The 23,237-nt window shown below is 35.3% G+C and overlaps 1 protein-coding gene across 1 annotated transcript in view; it reads right to left on the bottom strand.

The window, feature by feature from the left end:
• Positions 1-23,237, bottom strand: part of LOC144445714 (tyrosine-protein kinase Src42A-like) — a 30,910-nt gene that overhangs the window by 6,073 nt on the left and 1,600 nt on the right. The window contains exons 2-7 of the mRNA XM_078135357.1: positions 7,420-7,541; positions 4,781-4,944; positions 2,626-2,794; positions 1,972-2,130; positions 909-1,087; positions 253-409 (exon numbers count right to left, since the gene is read on the bottom strand). Coding sequence (XP_077991483.1) covers positions 253-409; positions 909-1,087; positions 1,972-2,130; positions 2,626-2,794; positions 4,781-4,944; positions 7,420-7,541 — 950 coding nt within the window. The remainder of the gene's footprint in view (positions 1-252; positions 410-908; positions 1,088-1,971; positions 2,131-2,625; positions 2,795-4,780; positions 4,945-7,419; positions 7,542-23,237) is intronic.

Below are 23,237 nucleotides of genomic sequence, written 5' to 3'. Positions count from 1 at the left end.
AGAGGGTGTTGTCTATTTGAAAGGTCTATTCATGAAGAGGATAACAGCAATTGGAAAGGTCTATTCATTTACATATAACTAGAGGACACTTCCCTTTGGAAAAGTCTACTTAGGTAGAAGTCACCAAAAGAGCAATATTTAGTGGAAAGGTCTATTCATGCAAATACAACAAGGGGGCAGTATCTTGGTCTGCTAATGTACACATTACCAAAGGGGATATCTCTTAGAAAGATCTATATATTCACAACTTACCTGGATATGGTACTCTACCATATGTGATGATCTCAGTCAAGAGAATACCAAATGACCAGACATCTGACTTGATAGTAAATCTATTGTAGTTTGCAGCTTCAGGTGCAGTCCATTTAATTGGAAACTTGGCACCAACACGTGCTGCATACTCATCCTCCTGTGTACAACAATACAGTGAACAATGGTAAATATTAAAAGAATGTACTGCCCACAGTGTGAAAACAAGTGAGCTGGGATAATCTTAGCATGCTTAAATTTTTAATAAAAATATAAATATTAATAAGGCAAAAAAAAAAAAAATTGTTTCTGACCATGACATTCTGTCCAAAATGGTGTGATGACACAAATTTTTTTATATCTTTTTTTTTTATTCTCAACAAATCTGTCACTCAATCTACTATTTATGACAGTTACTGTTCTTTTTATTTAGTACTTTAAAGCAAGTGTGCTGACTAGAAGCAATTCTCTTTTTTATTTTGGCCTTGATAAAATGTCCAACCTCCAAAAAGTAATTGTACCTGTATTCTTTTCTTTGCAACACACACACTTCTAAAACATCCCCTTTTTTTCTACCAAAGTGGACAAGTCCCCTGTAAGAAGCATTAGGACTGTACCACAAACATACCCGACTGGAGGGGTGTTTTACAAAGTCTCACCTTGATCAGCCTAGCCAGTCCAAAATCAGCCACTTTACAGATATGGTTATCTCCTACTAATATATTCCTGGCAGCTAAATCTCTATGAATGTAGTTCTGAGACTCTAAGTAGGCCATGCCAGATGCTATCTGTGCTCCCATATCAATCAACTGTGGCAACTTCAGTGCTCTTCCTTTACCTGCAAATCATAGGGGAGGAAAGTCAATTACTTAAACAGCCCAAAGTTCATCTCTTCATTTCATTCCCTGACTTCTGAGGAAGGTGGCTATATGTTTCCATAAGTTACATCTGAATTTTTATGAACACAGTTAATCTAAAGATTGCTACCAGACTATTTTCACATTATTTCATAGATTAACAAAGGCTACCCCTACATGAGAACTACTCTACAAAGAAGATGTGTTTAAAAAGTGACAAAAACCCAGAACCATGTCTGAAACAGTAACGCCTTGAACGTCATAGATCAGGAGAATATTTCAACAAGGTGTTCATAACAATGTATCATCTCCATCATGGCCTCACAAACTGAAAGTGAAACATTCTGGTATGTACAGATAGTGATTTAGAACACTGTTTGAAAAGTGTCCCACTTTCACACCCTAAGTACCATTATGTATGAATAACACAAAACATTACATTTTCCCTCAAAACAAACATGATAAAGTAATAATACTCAAAAATAATTTACTTAACAATTGCATATCCACACATTCGCTTCTTTTCCTTAAATCAAACACACATATCTATACTACCCTGGGGGAACCATGATTGCGCATTTTTTTTTGTCGCACACATCTGTGCGAACAGAACAGAGACACTTTACCATGCATACATCAGTGCTTTTGCTAAGTTTGGGGAACACCAATAACAGAAGAGGATGAAAGTTGCATAGTTTCCTATACAATCTACGATAATTTTGTGTGAGAACCCAAGTAAAAATATTGGGGAACCATGGTAGATTTTACATGCTTATTGTCCTTAACATAGGCACTGATGGATCAGTCACCCCTGGACCTCTACTTTAGCATGAGTGTGGAAAGACAGGCCTTTTACAATGCTTACCTTGTAAGTACTCCAACAGACTACCATTCCTCATCAGTTCTGTTACAATAAATATTGGTTCCTGTAATGTGCACACAGCGTACAACTGTACCAACTTAGGATGACGTAGTTTCTTCATGATTTCAGCTTCACGTAAGAAATCACTTGGATCCATTGTCCCTGGAAGTAAAATTCACATCAATTTTATTTTCTTGTATTTCACAGATGACTTGGACCATAACTAATGCAATGGTGATGTACAAAGTCACTTGAATATGTTTCAGTTTACAGAAATGTTTTTAATCATTATCGAGGTGTTGTCATGATCAACTTACATTTGTCATTTTCACAATTACTAGTAACACATCCAATATACAGTCATGACGTGTTACAATACTAAATTACCTGTCGGCCAATAAACTGTTTAACATATTACAGCTTATCATAAATTTCATTTTCTGAGATTTTGACGAGACTTTCCAAAATTGGTTTGAAATTCCAGGACATCCCTGAATTTTTTTTTATTAGGGTATGATTATGAATAAAGTGCGAGTCACGATAAAATCTTTATGGAAATGAAACCATGCATGTCAGTTTGTTTGGTCACCATACCTTCTCACAATGTTGACTGACAACTCCAATCCCTCACACTTCTACTAAAAAGACTGTTCTCACCTGGTTTAAGTTGTTTGATAGCAACAGCTGTTGTTGAATTCCATGTCCCTTCATAAACATCACCAAACTGACCAGATCCAAGTTTACGGATCTTTTGTAGAGATTCCCTGGGTATTTCCCATTGGTCAACTGTGTTGTAAGACAGACCTGCTGTCTGGGGTTTCTCTAACTGTGATAGCAAATAACAGAACAATAATTACAGTTTAATAAAACGATCGGACAAAACACCGATATCTGTGGTTTCTCTGTGATAGCAAATAACGGACAATAATTACAGTTTAATAAAATGATCGGACAAAACACAGATATCTGTGGTTACAATAACAAAATAATTAAACAAAACACCAGTATCTTTGGTTTCCTTAACTGTGATGGCAAATAACAGACTATTTATTAATATTATAATGGGCATGACTGAAGTAAGTACACTGACCTAATAATATGTGTATTGTGTGCTGTAAGTCATTTTAAAAACTCAGATGACATGAAGGGATCTATGACATTATAGTTACATTGTAAGGATGTTACAATACACGATGATGTCAACAGAATAGTTATAAGAGGTTTTATCCAGTGCAAAATTTGTTGTCACATTAAAGACTGGACCCAGTGTCTTTAGGAGCACCAAATAATTCAAACTGATGAATCAATTATGTATTTACATTTTTCCACTTAGTCAAGGTTGTAAGCCTCTTCAGGTCAAGTTCATATAAAAGTTAATTAATGGTTGTGACAGATTTAGGTTAATGGACCAGATTTGGGTTAAAAATCAGGTATGAAAAAGAGTTTGTCTGGTAAAGCTATAGGACAACTTGGTCCAGAACATAAGAATGGTCCTATGTAATCTCTATGCCTATAGCTCTACTGATATGATTACAATATCGGGAGAAACTGAGATTAAGACCCTGACCTTTTCCTAACCCAGTTTGATTACGATTAAACTTTAAGTGTGAACAGTAGTTGTCTGGGAGAGATATAGAAAAACTTGGTCCAAAACAAACAAATAATCCTATATGTAATCTTTATGGCACCACTGACAAGATAACAACAAATGTGAGAACATGAAATTGAAACTCTGGCCTTTAATATAAGCAGTGATATAAGTGACACATGGGGTGTTTCAATGGATGTATTAATGACAACACACAAGAAAATCAATATATATATTCAGTTATGGGACTTGTTAAAATAAACACTACTTAGCAGTCATAGTTAATAATGGACCAACTCATATGAATACTATCATAATTATTATTGATATTTCAAAATGTTAATAACTGGTAAATTAAGAGAGATAGCATAGGTTCACAACCCTTCAAGTATGAGTTCATTGATAAAACTAGAATCAGTCCAACTACAGTGCATAGGCATCAGTGGTTTCTGGAACCAGAACTTGAAGTAAACTTCGAGTCATACAATGAAGTAAGATTTGGGTTCTAAAACAGGAACTTCTGACATTTCGATCCTACACAGAGGATCTGTATCAGGAAAATTGGATGTAGCAGAAAAACAGCTCATAGGTGACTACACAGCTGAATCAAAAACAAACCCTACAAATTTTGTATCTCTACAACTCTATAGTATGTGTTACATGATCTAGTGTCAATTCACAGGAAGGATGGGTGTTTTCAACAGGAACATACAGCAGGAAGACTTACATCAAGGTCATATAATTTTTGTTCCTACCTAAAATTTCAAGGTCAAATTTGATATCATTCAGCAATAAGGCAATATGTGGGAGGAAAGTTGACATACTAAAAAGGGTTTGCAAAGATACTGTAACAATAAGATATGGCAGAGGGAGGGAGGGAGGGGGGGGGGACGACGACAGTATAATTCAGTTTTGAGCATAAGTGGCTCTTCAATACTAACTGGTGAGAAGAGATACATACCACAACACAGGGGGGGGGGGGTACAGATTACTATGCCTAAACAGAGAGAAATTATGTACTATGTACTAGTATTCAAAACTGACTGGCAACAAAGTGTTTGATACCTCAGCATATGGGACAGAGGTAATGAGAGTATAATTTGATATTAAGGGGTTCAACAAGGTTAGCAGCTATCATGTGCTGGTGGTGTTAATGTCACCCTATAGAGTTACCTTTGAGCAAGCTTATTGTTGTCCTAGTCATGTACACTAGACTATACTTACCATAATACATGGTTTTCTCAAATTAACACATAGTCCATCAGCATCCCTGGTGTAGTGTTGTACCATTTCACCGAGTGTTCTGAAAGTACATCTACGGGCAATGAAATAACCACCTTCATCAAGTTGTCGTATCCTGTAGTGTTTGACTGTATCACCATCTCGTACTACAACAAAACATCAATTTATACACAAATGAGAAAATAAGTTGACTATTATAAATAATTCTGGTATTGCAGTTTTTAAAGGCATGGGTTTCAATCCCAGGTTCTCACATTAATGTTATCTTATCAGTGGAACCATAGGGATGACATAGGGTTATTCTTTAGTTCTGGACTAACTTTTTCTATGGCTCTGCCAGAAAACGTTTTTTCACATCTAGATTTTACTACTAGACAACTGTTTTTCATACGTAAATTTTACTCCGCATCCAAACAGGGCCTCTAATGTTGATAATATGTCTATCTTTGAGTTAGATATTCTATAATATATTGACGTCCATACAACTCATGGGTAATGCTAATTTAATGGCGTCATGATTGTTGAATGGTTAGAGATGCCAGCTTAGAATCTGAATGTTTTGGTGAAGATAATTTCTATGATAAATTCTCTTGACCTGATACAGTGACAGAAAAGATTTCCCGAGATGTATGTAAGCACATGGTGTGGTTTCTTTTCTTTTCCTTTAATAGTTTATGGTGATAATTATTTTTCACAAGTCGGTAGTCCTGTAGTAAGATCCGAATCTGTGCTTGGAAGGTTGCTGGACAAATGTAAGGGATGACAGTACCTTCGGTACACAGCTCCCATCAACAGCGTCGTTAGAACTACGACTCGTGGTTGCTTTTAAAGTTAACAGAATTGCTCAGTAGCCTAGTAGTTAACTAATGACTTGGCTAATAAAGTTGTCTAAATTTAGTGATTATTTGAGCTCTGATATCTGTGCCTGTATGACTGCAATGTATAGAGAGAAACTCATGAAAAAGATGACATTTTCAGAAACTCTATACTTTACATGTACAAGGCTGGGAATTCCTTACAAATCTACATGTATATACTTATACATGAAAACAGGATGTGGTCTCCAAGGACTAGGGGCACATTGTTTGCTGAGATGACAAACAAGCATGTAAGTGCCCAAAATATCACCTATCTCAGTAATGAAAATTTCTACTCACAGTGTCAACAAATTTCTTGGAAGTGAACCCTCTCGCTTCCAAGAAATATTTTGACTCTGTAATTAGAAAATGTTCATTACTGAGTATAAGCTCAGAGTCCATGAACATTCATTCCCACATCAGCTATCTACTTATGACATGTCTAATTATAGGTTTTCAAGGTACATTGTCATGTTTCTATGAACTGCTTATCAATGCATACATGATCTCACCTTGTTATCATCATAGTTGTGTGTGTAAAAATTATGTGATTTCCTTGAAAAAGGTTTGGTTGGATAAGGATCATTGTGTCCTTTCAGCCGAATTAAAGGGTCACTGAAGCAAAGCAATTTCTTGTCACCCTTCAAAAAATTTAGCCCCCCCCCCCCCCCCCATCTCTTACTCTGTGGTGACTCACAAGAAAACTTATTTATCATTTTGGCTGTGACAACGCATAATTAATAGGGGGGGCACTAATAAGGATGTAATAACACTATAGAATAACATAGTGAAACAATCAAAGATTTGTAGGTCATACTGACTGATACAGAGATGACGAAATACTTGGAATGACTGAAAGATCAGACCCTGATAGACAAGGTCACTGTTAGTCATGCTTTATTGTCTAATAGACTTCCTAGTCCTCTATTTACAAGTTATTTGTAGGTCATGTTTATTGACCTTCTTATAAATGCCATGTATGCACATCATCTCATTATAAAGTACCAGACATGATGTAAGTTGCTGTCCACTTCTTATCAAAACATTATAATTGTTTCCGTTTTTTGTATAGAGAGTTTTCACACACCAGAACTTTAATAAGCCAAATCAGGTCAACTTTGGTCTTAAAATGGCCGAGTTTGGATATGGATTGAAATTTGGGTGTCAAACATAGTTGTCTGGTAAAGCTATAGAAAAAGAATAACAGAATAAAGCTTTTTAATCCTTATGTGGCTACACTGATAAAATAGCACTAATCCAAGACCTTGAGATTGAAACCTTGGCCCTTAACTAGACTTATAAAGAATACAAGGGTCGACAGTTTACAATAGTTGGTCCAGATTTGGGGGCTAGGTTCAGCCCAGTGTGAGAAGGAGCTTCTACATGTAAGTCTGGGGCTGACTAAGAGTAAGACAGATACTAGATAGAACAGTTGACAATTCCAATCTGAAATTGGCCCAAAAACAAGCTTATCAGTTTTATGACATAAGTCAGACAAGAGTGGACTGGATCCCTGTAATGTGAGCAGTGTCAATTTCAAGGTGTATCTTGCAATGTATTAGACTACAGTAGTACAACAGTGGCATGCATCACCATTACACTTTTGTGCCAAGTTTGAATGAAATATCTTTTACTTGTAATTTAGGGAAATAGCTACACAGAGCTGGATATACCAACACAACAGAACATTTTTGTACTGCATGGGAAGAGTTATAATGCGATAAATGGTGTACTGTTTTCACAAGTCGATACTGACTAACATACCTGATAATGAGTACTCTCCTCGCCTACTTTCACTATCTCGTATAAGAAATGTACCGTGATCATTCTGTGGCAGTAGTAGTTTCTTCTCTGCTTCTACTCGGGTTATCTTTCCAAAATACCATCTGAAAGTACAAATGGAGAAATATTAGTCATCCATGTATAATAATTTGATTTTCTTTCACATACTTCTTACAAAATAAAGAAATGTCAGGTTTTTTCTACACCGGTAGTATGTGTATGTCTGTGGTGGGAGGGAGGGGGGAGACATACGATACTTATATCACTTTCATATGAAAGTGATTGATCGCATGAACTTAAAAATATTTCAAAGATAATATCAGATGTTGCGATTATTTGCAATTCAGTTGTCTTTCCACTACTACAAGTGATAACTTTACCTAGCTGCTACAATGTAGACTCTCGGGCAATTCAACTAACTTTAAAAGTGACCACAGGTTGCATACAGCCAAAAGGTGATATCGAGGGCTAGCCCTGGAGCTGCGGACCAGTTGCAATGTCATTTTCAACTTTTGTACAAAAGCACATCAGCGCACAGGTCGGAGGTCTTGTTACACGACCAGTAATAACTGTACTGAAGTCCCTTACATAATATAAGAATAACCTACATCTAGAGCTATCCCAAGATTTAAATTTACCGTAAAATCATTCATTGAGTCAGTGCAATAACTTAAGTCCTAATTGCTATACAATTATATACATGTAGTAGATAGGAGGACGAATTATAAGAGTGCAATAAGGTCACATCTTCTATTTAATTGCATACCAGATACCTTATTACACTGACGTGACCAATTGTGAACACTTCATAATCACTAGTCGTAGTTGTACACAGATGTTCAGATAAAATTCACAAGTCTTCCCAGAGAAAATTCCTTAACCCTTTCAGGACTAGAAACTTTCCCGCCAAAATTTTTGAACAAAAATTCTTGATTCTCTGTAATTTTTGGAAAAAGATCAACTTTATTTTAGACCAGAATTCAAGAAATATTACTTCCCAATGAAGTAATATTGTTAAATTTTAGAAAATGTTCTTACAATCAAGTTTCTATTTATTGCAATGTCGTCTCTAGGAATGAAAGGGTTAACCTCCACATACACCTAAGTTTAATGAAAACATCATCATTTCAAATTACAAGAGTACTAAGCTACCATTGTCTACAGAGTAATTCCTTGCTGAAAGATGTATAACGTCATCTTCCATATTGACTACACTATCATATGCTACTGTTTACCTTCTAGTTAGAACTGATATTGCCCATAGGAATAGCATGGATTGTCAGCTATGTGAGGATCATGATATGTCTACAGTACAAAGTAGTTATACTTCGTACATCCCTGGTTACATTTATGTAACGAAATTAAGAATTTAGTCAATTCTATTTATGGATAATGGCATGTATTTACTTACTTACAAAGATGTTCATATTATATAATTTCACCGACAGGACTACGAAATATACTGTAGATCTTACAACATCAGTTTTCATGAACTTTTCTTGAAATGTGAAAAGTATAACGACATGACACACTAATGATGTCTACCACAGTTTGCATCATGTGAAACTTTGCACATGACAATGACGATGTTCTTTATCATGTGTACTTTACACTCATTACATCAGAATCTCAGGTTTAATACATAGTTTTGGAACTTCCAAACACAAGTGGGGAGAGAATGTGATGCTAGAGTAGTGGAGTTATGTACACTGCATGTAATATATAGTAGATGATAACATTTTCATAGAACTAAGCCATTGCCATAAAATAGACATTGCCATCATGCAAAACATACATTCAAGTAGAACTGATGATTCTTCAAATAGTGAGTTGGATTTCTTGCAAACAGGAGACAAGAAAAGTAAACTTTTCCACACTATAAAGTACTTAGAACATCATCAAAAAACTTCCCCAAAAGAAAATCAAAATATTGTATTGTCAAAATGCTTGCCTGTTTTGTATACTGGTAAACTCAAAATCATCATCAACAATGTTGAAGTCCTCAAAACCAATGAAGTCATATCCATCAATCATGGAGCTTCCAAACCAGGATTTCTCCTGATATCACCAATACATGTATATATTTAGAGCCAAGATTGTCACAATTTCACTGTCAGCACCTCCTCATTGTATAAAGTGGCTATGCATACAGTATAAGTACACTAACAAGGTCAGTATAGCTAGGAATGCTGTGTGACGTTTCAAAGCCAGTCAGATCTGATTTCACAGCAGACTACTGAGAGATGATTTAGTCAAGCCCTCAAGGGGAATGTTCATGTCTCAAGCTGAGGGATTAATAAACTAGTTTTATGGCATTGCAATCATATTTCAGTATTCAAATGAAACACACAAATATTTACAAACAGGCTGTGCATTTGCATAATTGTTAAGCAGTCAGTTTCAGCCAATCAGGGACAGGCATTTGGATTTGCATTGTTAAACAAATTCAGTTTCATCCAATCACAAACAGGCAGTGGATTTGCATTGTCAAAAAAAGTTCTGTTTTAGCCAATCACAACAAAGCAGTGTATTTGCATTAAATTTTTCAACAAATCATGCCCAGCTAATCAGATACAGGCTTACACATGAATTAATACGCAGATTCTTTTCAGCAAATCACAAACAGAATACAAACAAATTATCAAAGACTGGCAGAACTCGACAAAAAGTTGGTCCTATACAAAATAATCCCATCTCATCTAGTCCTTCTGGCTCCACTGATAAGACTGCTACATTGCAAACATGGGAGTCAGACATTGGACTTTAAGTAGATTCACTTTCAGTTATACTACTAGGTACATGTATAATCAACTAACTGGGTTACACAACTGTCCTTTTCAAAACCTATGTAATTCTCAGTACCTGCAATAGCTTTTACCTCATACTAGAGGGTCAAAATAGAATAAGAAGGTTGACTTATTTTCACACACGTCTATACATGTAGTAATGCATGTGTGGAGCATGGAGCGAAAGTTATGGTGTCAACCAAAAAATTGAATGTTCGTTATTTATATGATGTGCCCAGGCAGTAATATTCTATTCAGGTACTGAGAATTCATAGATAGGTCCAGTGAATATGAATGATGTACATGTACAGTTGAATACCATCATGTTTCAATGGACACAAGTGAACATGACTTGGTTCATTATTGTATCAAAGTCTGGTAGTTATTTTGAGTGTAGTACATGTACATGGATTATTCCCTTGGCATTCCTTCCAACTATAAACGTTTTACAACAGTTTAATAAAGCCATGACGTAATAAATCACATGCTATTCTTTTCATTTTCAGAGACAACTTCTTGTACACAATGCACAATGTAGGTGGGGTGTATGAACCTTGACGTTCACAGGTCAGGAGTTGAAGTAGATATAAATCACTGAACACAAAACCAGAGTTGGTCTTCACTGCAAACATGTAAGACATAAATTGTTACATACATGTATGTATTCAAGTTAAGGGTCACCATTTGTTCTCATTTTCAGAAGTTGTTTTTCAAGATGACACCCCCTGACAAGGTTTCTTCTACAAGGTGACATTTTCATTTTGTCAAAATGATAAATATTAAGGTCTAATTAAAGATGTATTCAGTATGTACACAAATACATGTGTCTTTCTCTTAACCTAATTATCCATATACACAATAAAAACAGGATGGAACTGGAGTTGAAATGGTACTATAAATAGATCATGTTTCTCCCTACCAGAACCTGTAGTTTTGTGAGTACAAACTCATACAATCATGTACTCCACTAGTACAAAGAAGATTTGTCAGATACATGTGTAAATGTTAGACTCTCTCACAGTCCTCGGAGCTTCACTTCACTTTTCTAAAGTTGGTGCTAAATGAATTATTTTGTATGTACCAATACCATCTACATAACGTACTCCATGACCATACTTGAATAACCTTGTACTGTGCGTCCTCATCGACCATATAGAGATAACTATTCGTTGACGCGTGACTGCGACACTCCGAGTTTTCTTGAAGAAAACATGGTTATCTCTATCATGGTCGATGAGGGCGCACAGTACAAGGATATTAGAGTAGGGTTATATAGCTGGCATTGGTACATACAAAATAATTCATTTAGTGCCAATTTTAGTAAAGCGAAGCTCTGAGGGCTGTGAGAGAGTCTACTGCAAATGTATGCGTACTAGTAACTTATGTTCATAAATGAATTAATTTGTAGGTTACAGTTTGTAAGTTGTACTAGTGACCCAGAAAGTTGTCATGGCCTATCTCAACCTGACCTCCACGCACTGCTACTAATTTCAAGCTCTGAATTCCCAACATACATATTTGATGATATATTTACGGAGGAAGTTTGAGGAAGAGGAGTTTTCTGCTGTTTGATAGCTATTTCTTTGAACTGTACCTCATAAAATGCGATGGAACAGGCTGTGTAGATGAGTCATTCATTGTGCTGTAGTAGGTGAAGGCTAGGGACTCCACCCTAAAACACTGACACATCCACACCACCACACAATGTACACCATCAATCTTGCTTTTAATTACATTTGTATCTCTCATGTGTTCAAAAACAACTCCTGAATACAGTTGATGTGACAATTCAGTGGGTTTTATCAACAATGAGGTCTTTGTATTAAAACTTTATGAAAATAATCATATCCATGTAATTTATATGTATGTAGACACATGTATCCAGATCACATGATTAAGTAATAAAGTTTGAACTTGGTAATGCTGGCTTAAAATTGTGTACTTGTAGGTTTTTGGACTCAACTAAGTCCTTGACCACATCACCTTGTCATCATTATAGAGTGAGGGAGCCATAAACAAATCCCCTATGTCATCAGAAGATCATGTGATCAGGGACTTGAGTTGAAAGTGATAGCTTACATGTATGAACAAGTACACAATTTTTATTAAGTTTAAACTTCATTAGTAATACATATAATTTGCATAATGGAAATTTGATATTTGGTCAATAAATTCAATTCTAACACTAACTAGTACAATTGCAATACGATAACACAATTTTCATTACTAAGTCTGATAAATGTGCAAGTACATGTATACATGTATGTCAGACAGACAGACAGACAGACAGACAGACAGACAGACAAATTTCTGAGCCAGGTGCACTGTGCTTATATACAAGAAAGCCACTACTTACTTTCACATTTATTTTCCAGCAAAATGTTCACAGAATATGAGAATTGGTTCAGAACATAACAAACAGCAACAAAAGGACTACTTCGTTAATTTTAATCAGTCTCCAACCTGTTATTTTTAATCTAGGTGATCCAGGGACTTGACAGTGTCAGCGTTTGTGTTATTTTTGCTTAAGATACCCTCATCAATAACTCACCTAAATACATGAATTTCATATTACTCTGTTACATTAATTCAACATTAGAATTTTAAGTATTTCAATAATCCATTGTTGGATATCTTAGAGCATGTATCTGTACCTCTGTTGACACTCAAGTATTTCTTATCAAAACTTGCTTTAATTATTCAACAATTCATGTGTTCATTTGATCATAGTGGGAAACGACTGCCTGGAATAATAATGATCCAATTTCACGCAATGCTAGTTTTTTATGGGTCATAGAAACACTATTGACAGTTATTTTATTTATGTCTTCTGTGTTTCTTGAAGATCACAGAATGAAATATATCTTATTTTGGGGGGAAAGAATATGCATTTTATAAAGTATTTATTAAATATTTCATTTCCAGTGGATTTAATTTTAACTGTAAAATGTCTTGTAATGTTCTGTGTTGACTATTTTTTCAATTTTTTGGGATGAGTTGCATGTCACAGAAGACAAATTTCGGGAAATAACATTTATAAACAAGGTGGGTGGGTGCAAGGTTAGTTTTTACATTTTTTTTTCCACTCTCCCCTTAGACAAGCAGTACTCTACCATACCAGTATTACTATATAGTTAATTCATAGACTGGCCTTCAATGTGCACTACATGAATTCCCAAACTTCAAATGGATTAGAATTTAATCTTGCCTGCTAACCATCATTCAGTTCCTTTCTCTCTCCAGGATGGACAATGGCTTACTCCAGTAATTACATTCTCAGCTAAACTAGACAACTTAAGGCCCCAAAAAGGCTGTAACTAGAACTTTTCCCCATCATCTAATGTTCTATTTTTGACATCATATTTGTAACATATTTGCTGATCATCTTGCCATCATATCCTTTCAACATCCTCATTGTTTTGCTAAGGTGTGGGAACCCCGGTAACAGACAGGGGTAAATTTGGCATAGTTCCCATACATTATAATATAATTTTGGTGGGGAACCCCTGGTAAAATGACTGGGGAACTCAGGTAAGTTTTACCTACATTTGTACTCACCACCCTTAAAAAAAACACTGCTCCTACAAATAAACACTTTGTTGACAAATAACTAGATGAACCTGACCACATAATCATTTTTTATTCATAAAATTTAAGTTTTAAAAATGTACAACTTCCTAGTTGTATATTTGCGTTATCTTTTTGTTGTATTTGTGGAAATCAACTTTATGTATGACGTTCTAGCGATCAAACCCTTCCAACATCAATTTTTTTTAGAATTTGTTGAAAAATAAGTAAATCATGAACCTAACAGTAACCATAGATTTAATTCATTCAGTTTCAGTCTTAAAAATATACACTTTTTTATTCTATATTTGAGTTAACTAATTGCTTGTATTTGCTGAAGTATGTATGATCACCTAGTAATGAAACTGTTCAACATCCAACAAATTTATTACTTGAGCAATGACTAGGCAGACCTGAATAGCTATATTTATTCACACATTTTTTGGGTCTATTTTTTAGTTATCTAATTGCTATATTTGCTGAAATATGTTTGGTTGCATTGTTACCAATCCCTTTCAACATCCCAGAAAATTGACAATTTGTCAACAGATGACTAGACAGTCCTGACAAGTTTACGTTGGATACATACACGTAGATCTGACCATTTATGTAAGTTTACATTACACACATAGATGTAGATCTGACCATTTATGCAAGTTTATGTTGCATACATGTATCATTTTTGTTTCTATGTTAACATTAAGTGTTATCTGTTACTTGTATTTACTGAAGCATGAATGATCATCTTGTTAGCAAACCCTTTCAACATCCAACAAAATTTGCACTTTGTCAACAAATGACTTGATGGATCTGACCAATGTGCCCTCTAAGTCAATTTGTCGTGTCACTGATGCACACAATTTCTAGTGACGCACAAAAATTTCTTGTTCCCCTATCTCTTACTATATGGTGACTCACAAGAAATGTTAGTTTATCATTTTGACTCACAACAAAAAAAATTTAGCTATCATTAGAGGACACACTGGATCTGATCATTTATGCAAATTTACGTTGCACACATGTATAATTTTTGTTCTATGTCAACATATTCCATTGCTTGTATTTACTCAAGCATGAATTATCAATCATCTTGTGATCAAACCCTTTCAACATCCAACAAAATTACTATTTGCTGATAAATGATTACACTGACCTACCCATTTATTTATTCATACAATTTACACAAAATATCAGACAATATCAAGCCAGTATAGAATGTAGGTAATACATCAAGAATAAGGAGACAGCTAATTCAGCTGCTTGGAATGATTGAAACATTTCAAGTAAAGTCTTCAGTGGGGATAAAATGAGCGGAAAATCATTAAAAGTTCAGTTAATCTTTGTACAAGGACTCTAAAACTGGAAATTATCACGCGTACTTTGCATATACAATGCAATGAAAATTGCAGACAGGAATGTCTAAGATCGACTTGAGACTGAAAGTCCACAATCTGTCTAGCAACCCTGGATGAACTCTTGTTATATTACACTGGTCTACAGTCTCTACAGGAAAGCCATTCAAAACATCTAACAGCTCTAGCAATCTTTTCTCTTTTTGCAGTCTGCATTTAGCATTGTTCATTTGAAGTATATTCTATTCACCATTGTCTACATAAGCTTTCATTCTTTGTCTACATGTATGTTCATGTATTGGTACAACACTTCTCGGGCAACTCTTATAGACTATAAATTCACACATTGGCTTACAGTAGAATTCAGTGGTCATTGACACAACCACGTCACTTTCACATGATGTAATTCTAGGTATCTTGTACATAACACCAGTGTACCCTCTAATGATAGCCAAATTTTGTTGTTGCGAGTCAAAATGATAAAAACTGACATTTCTTGTGAGTCACCACATAGTAACAGATAGGGGAACACCATATTTTGGTGCGTCACTAGAAATTGTGTGCATCAGTGGCACGTCAAATTGGCTTAGAGGGCACACTGCATAACACGTAGTCTGTAAGATACATGTATGATATTCGTGCCACACTATCCATAGCACATTATTCCCCTGTCAATTTACCAAGGTTCCTCACCAAAAAATATGTACAACACATTGAAAACTACACTGTAGGCCAGTTTTACTTTTAGTACCATATTTCCCCTTTCTGTTAGTGTTACCGGGTTCCCCAACCTTAGCATAAACACTGAATAGGGTGAGTGTACATACTATAAGCAGAGTATGACCAACAATAATACCAGGGTGCAAAATATCAAAACAGAGTGCAATTTGTTATTAGCATGGTGCAGGACCCTGCTGGAAAAAACCCACATAGGGGCTACATGATGACGACACACTAACATTTCACACAACATTCACTATGTTTTGACATATTACAATACTCACTGTAAAAGATACAAACACGGAGTTGATGTATCTGGACATGATTGAGAGTCCACAATTACAAATTACACACACTGCAATGGAGACTGAATGCTGATGTCAATTCACGTCATTAATCTTAAAGAACCTGGTAAACAGACATTCCAAATAGTACATTTAGTTTACACACTCTGTCATCTTGACAGTTTATGCAGTGTTGCAGCCAGAGGGTTTTTTTGGGTCATTTGACACACATTTTTTAGACCTGATCCACAATTTTGGAAGTGATGGGTCAAAGATGACCCACACTAAAATTTATGCAAATATGTTTAGCAACATGACCACACCTATAGCAACAGCAAAATGATTGCGTATATTGCATATATTGCACTTTTCTTATAATGTCCCCCCAAAAATCTATGATGACCCAGAAAAATTAGAGTCTCGGGACACTATGTCCCACTCTTTCAAAAGGCTAGCTGCAACACTGGTTTATGTGTTGTTTACTATAAATGTAAGCTGACATTCTATCTATCCTAGCCTGCATTATACATGTACTAGTATGGGGGGGGGGGGGGGGGCAGCTTTTACTCAATATTTGAAACGCCAAAGATTTACAGTGGAACCATACAGATTTATACTTTGAATCACCCTCATTCTGGCTAAATTTCTCTTATGGCTCTGCCAGACAACTCATCTCAAAACATGTTGTATACTTGAGGTCCCCACCCCCATCTTTCAAGTTCTATTTCTAAGATTCCAGGTAAGCCATGACAGCATCTGTAGACTACATGAAAAAAATATCTAAGTTATTTTCTCTCTATGATGGAACAAAGATATTTCAACCAAATTACATTATAGCCATTTTCGTGTGCCAAGTTTCACATCACCTGGTATTGTATTAGCTGGGCAGGTTGTTTGTTTAGTCACACATGAATCATCCTTCTCCCCAAATCTGTTGGAATATTTTTAGCTAAGTTAGATTTATATTGATTCTGTGCAAATGATGAACGTGAAGGGTCAAACAGTAAATTAAATGGTAAAAGTCATCAAAAAACAAACAATAAATAAATAAATCAGGGATTATCAAAACATTCACATGCACTGATGCATATCGTTCTCCAATAAATACCTTAGATTTTTTTTGATAAGCCACACATAGTACATGTTATTTGTATACCAGCCATATATAAAGGTCAGCCGTATCAAATGCTTGGAGTAAAACAGGTAAGCTACAGCTAAGCTATGTACTAACTTTGAAGAGGTTTCTTGCCAGTTTTCCTATCAATATTTTAGTATGGAAAGTGTGAATTTTACAAGATTTCCTCATCTGCTACTTAAAATTCTGTCTTTGCTCCGGCTTCTTGCCTGAATTTCCCTTCAATCTTTTCTGTCAAGGAAAGTGTGTGAATGTTACAAAATTTTTAATTTTGCGATTTTTACTAGATCTCCCACCTGTTACTAGTAGAGTGGGAATTTGACCAGATTTCTCCAATTCAGTTATTAAAACGTCAACAAAACATCATCCATTTTGTTTGCATCTACAGAAATTTAACGAGAATCTCTCTCCCCTTGAACTCAGACAGAACTGTACTGCATACAACCAAAAGTCTAGAGTTTCATTTATTTCATATGATACTTTGTGTAGGTCAAAAGGTGACACTTGCAAAGAGAGTTAAAAGTGTTTTTACAGACAGCTACAAGTACACACAATTATATTCTGATACATAGAACTTGAATGTGAGGGTTACACTTGTTTGTTTGTCCAGCTTTTGTCATGCGAGATTCTAAACAAGGGGTACACACAGCTGATATCCAGGACTTCAATGTCGCCATGTTGGCATGTTTTTGTGGGTTGTGTTGTATTGTGTTCCAAGTTGAGTTTATACAATCTGAGCTTCTAAACAAGGGGTATACACAGCTGATGTCCAGGGCTGCAATGCCATCATGTTGACATGTTTTTATGTGTTGTGTTGTGTTGTGTTCAAAGTTGAGTTTATACAATACCGAGATTCTAAACAAGGGGTACACACAGCTGATATCCAGGGCTGCAATGTCGCCATGTTTTTGTGTGTTGTATTGTGTTCAAAGTTGAGTTTATACAGTACATGTACATGTACCTATACAATCAACTTTTCTGATTATGACACTTTGACAGTATCTAAATGTGTCAAGGGTATCCATTATTTACACGACTGATTGAGAAAGAGAGACAAAGACAGACAGACAGACAGACAGACAGACAGACAGACAGACAGACAAACTGACAGACAGACTTGCTTCTCAGACCCTACACAAACTTTCTCTATAGCTCTACTACAGATCTGTTTTTCACACCTAAATTGTAAACCCACCCCCCACCCCACCCACCCACCCACCCACCCCCCTGAACTAAGCATTTAAAGGCCACATTTTCAGTCCCAGGTTCTTGCATTAGTGACTGGTTATCTTATCAGTGGAGGTACTGTATAAGGATTACATATGATTATTCTTTTGTTCTGGACCAACTGTTTTTCACACCTAAATCTTTATCCTTTTTCTGAGTGGGCCTTTACTTTTTAAAGGAAGTTACACATACATGAAATACTAAATTACTTGCCATTCCACAGAACTTTTGAATCCCTTCGTTGATAAATATTTGCTATAACTTAAATTAGATCTATAAAATTAAATTAAGGTACATAATCATACAAGTATTCTTTGGTATATATACTGTGACGTGATGATCATGTAGCATGTGGTATGAATAGTTCAGATAACAGTCTGTCATAGAAATATATTTAACCTGGTCACGACCTACGGTTATGTATGATGGAAATATTGATGACCCCAGTGCAGACTTAGGCAGGCGTTCCTTCAGCTAAGTGGCTTGCATAATGTCCTCTCACACGAGTAGTAAGTGTAAATAGTGGACCAATGGCTTAAGCTTTCAGAGTTGAGCAGACTTGTCTTCACTTTCTTTCAAAAATATGCATGCATAGACACAGAACCCATTTGAGTCAAATTCTTGAAAAAGCCCGCTGAAAGTTAGTATGAACCTAGTCAAAGATTCAAGCCTCATTTTCTGCAACTTTTCATTCTGTATCGTCACAGTAACTCATTTAATGTTCTCTTCAGAAGGAGGGGGGTTAGGATATGTGATTATGAATGAATAAACTTAATAAATACTACATGTAACCAGTTGTAACCATACATGTATGTACTTCTGGGAAATCTCAGAATTTAATTCACTTTCCTTGGGAATTGGCTTGGGAATCAAAGCCCGCCTTACATTACATCTCTTATATATTTGAAAGGGATCACTGTCAGTCTCACATCTTTTCCTCAATATTTACTTTTAAATTAATATTTATGATATCATATACTTAATGCCACTCATTGATACTCCTATTGTCTACTTAACATGTAACACAATACATTATTCATATGAATACATGTCTAGTTATTTTTGACCTGAATGAAGAGCAAATTCACGAGACATTCTCATACGCAGAATCATGTACTGAACACATTTTAAAACTCACACTTGCAATGAACTAACTTAAACAGCAACATGTACATCAAACTTTATACTCTTTTCCTGGCCAAAATGGCAGCAAGATTGAAAATTTGCATAATTACTGCATCGGCCACACTACATTTTCAAGGGACTTTATTTTTAACAATAAGTAAAATTCTGCTCATGTCTAGTCTGATTGGAACAACATTCTGTTAACCATAAATAAGTTTATCAAGTCGATAAAATACAGTAATAATACGTTCTTGTACCACAACCAAGGGTCATATTTACGAGTAAGGTTAAGCCTGTTCAGGTCGACAGATTTTGTCTGTTTCCTGGCTTTACCACTAGGCGACAAAAGCCAATACTATTATTATTAACATTCTGTTAATTTTAGCTACATGTACTTCTAATCTACATGTACTTGGACACATGGCTGCTAACTAGACAAATATAGATTACACATTCAAAGTGCTTTATATTCTCAATACTTGGAGTGATTAGTATGTCTAGGCCTAGCGCTGATTGAGGACCTCAGCTGGTGAAACTTAAAAGCTGTTTGCCTTTCACATTGCAATGTCATTCACAACCGCTGTACCTAACATGCATTTAATTAATAATTGTCCTTTACTTGGCTGATACACATGTACCAATCTGTTGTTTCTCATTTCTACTAATATCAAGCTCTCAATAGTGTAGTATAATACATAAATTATTAATTCAAGATATGAAACTGAATATACATGAACTTATTAGTATTTTGAAGAAAAACAGTATTCAAACATTATATGTACTTTTTTGTCATTGTGTTACTCCTTCATATAATAACTGGTTGTCAGTTATATGGTTTTGATGTTTTTTTGTGTTCCTGATAAAGGGTTTTTCTATCCATGTATTGAAGATCAGGTCTTTCTTTCGTTCTTTCTGAAATAACCTTTGTCACTTTTATTGCCACAGTTCCAAACAATACTCAAAAGCATATGATGATCCATTTCAATATGACATGCATTGCCTGTTTAGTTTAGAACTAATTATATACTACTATCCAGTCATTGGCTGTTGACGGGTTCTTTTTTTGTAATATTATGATTTTACCTGCAGTGCTATCAGGTCGCTAATCGTTGACTATTTTTACATTAATATTTTAACCACTAAAAAGCAAGTACATGTCCATTGCACATGAAAATAAAATTCTATCTGAATTTCCAAGTTACCTTTTACAGTGTTCCAAAACAAAATTATAATGTATTGGAAAGTGCCAATTTCTCCCGTTTCTATAAACTGGGTTATCCAACATTAGCAATAACATGTTGTGTATGCTACATGTATATATGCCACATGTACATACATTGTAGACGTTCAAGGTGACTCCTTACTAATGTCAATGATCTTTGCTGGAATGAATAAATCATACGTCAACAGTTCAAAATGTCTTCTACAAAGTGAAGCTATAGATAGACTTTGATAGACGTGTAATTTATTGTGGTATGTTGACCACAATCAATTTTACATCATACTCATGTATACATAAATGACTGCACAGTACCCACCCCACCGACTATTCCATCATCAAATACTCAGTCTGTGTCTGTTTTCAAGTGATTTCAGGTTCACAGATAGTCTGAAAGATCTAGCTGTAGGTCCACTTATGCGACACTCACTTTTGAGACCAAATTACATATATTATAATAAGCAGAATGAACGCTCGGATCTCTCAGGCTATTTCACAGAGGGTGGAAAGTGGATAAAATATGAGATGTTTTATGAATGTTTCCACCAAAATAAGTATACAATATAGAAATCTAAGCAAACATTCCCCTTTGTTACCAAGGTATCCATACCTTAGCAAAAACTTTGAAATGTGTACACTAGTTGGCTATTTTGGGGGATTTTTAAAATTTACATTTAGAAAGGGATGCACTGAGCCCTGCACTGCAGTAATAAACATATCTACTTGAAAAGCCACAGAAGTGAAAATTGGGAATATAAAATCCATGACGATGTACATGTAGTGATGCAAATAAAACTGTTACAAGAGGATTTCCTCAGGGTAGGTTTTATATTGATTACTGCATGCATTTTAATAAAATTAAAAGTTGTTCAGCTGTCTCAGTGTATATGTACATGTATGTGTGTGTGTGTGTGTATGTATGTATGTATGTATGTATGTATGTATGTGTGTGTGTGTGTGTGTGTGTGTGTATGTATGTATGTATGTATGTATGTATGTATGTACGTACGTACGTGTGTGTGTGTGTATGTATGTATGTATGTATGTATGTATGTATGTATGTATGTACGTACGTACGTACGTACGTACGTACGTACGTGTGTGTGTGTGTATGTATGTATGTATGTATGTATGTATGTATGTGCGTGCGTGCGTATGTATGTATGTATGTACGTACGTACGTACGTACGTACGTATGTATGTGTGTGTATGTATGTATGTATATGTATGTATGTATGTATGTATGTATGTATGTATGTATGTGTGTGTATGTATGTATGTATGTATGTGTGTGTATGTGTTTATGTGTGTTTGTATGTGTATACATGTGTATGTGTACATGTGTATGTCTGTGTATATGTGTGTGTGTGTGTGTGTGTGTGTGTGTGTGTATGTGGATGTGGGTAGCATGGGGGGGCTTGGCAGTAAAACTATTAGAAATCTTGTGGGACAAGGTCAGTCACCCCCCTCAAGAAATTCACACAATAATAATACGTTAATAAACTATGATTTCCTGAAAACCATAGAAATTGTTTTAATTGAGTTTTTTTATATGTAGATCCATACTACTTTCAGGAAAACACTGCAGGGATTCAGAATATAGAAAATAAATAATTCAAGTTTACATGTATACATTCAAGTATGATGTTATCAGGGGTTTTTTTTGCAGCCACACCCATCAATACACTGCAAGTACAATGATGTACATTAGTAGTACTGTGTAGTATGGTGATGTATGGCTTTAGTTATTATAGTGTAATCTGTAATTCAATATCTTACACAATACATAATATATTACATGAATTATTTAACTACAGATAGAAATTGACAAGTTTATGCATACATTTAGATATTCTAGCCGATTGCTGCTATAAATTTATTGGCTGTGTTTTGTATATCATGTGTAATGCAGACAATGTAACTGGTACACATTACATGTACAAGTTTGTAATCAACAATGATTCAGTGCCCTTGGGATGCAAGGCATACACAATATACATGTATAAACATGTACACAACATTGAATGGACTAAGAAGTGATCAAATTCATTATTCCACCCTGTTTCTCTGGCTTTTCTTGTGTGACTCTATTTTGACTGTTGTCACTTCACAGCCAAAAAAGGAAGGGGGGGGGGGGGAGGGAGGCAAGTAAGTACAGATCTAACAAACAACAAAAACATGAACTCATATCGGGCGACTAACACAACACAGGCATAAAGATTCAACTTTCCTATAAATTATAGAATAGAATCCTTTCTACAATGACCTCAAAGGAGCCCTATACTTTTCATGAATAATATTTGAAAGAAACATGAAACTTTAACCAGGGAGAGATAGACTTAATTTAACCTGTCAAATTGTTAGCATGAGATGATGGGCAAGACA

The sequence above is a fragment of the Glandiceps talaboti genome, chromosome 14 (assembly GCF_964340395.1).
Source record: "Glandiceps talaboti chromosome 14, keGlaTala1.1, whole genome shotgun sequence".
Lineage (NCBI taxonomy): Eukaryota > Metazoa > Hemichordata > Enteropneusta > Spengelidae > Glandiceps > Glandiceps talaboti.
The sequence above is the reverse complement of the archived record's forward strand: the minus strand, read 5'-3'. Positions and strand labels throughout refer to the sequence as shown.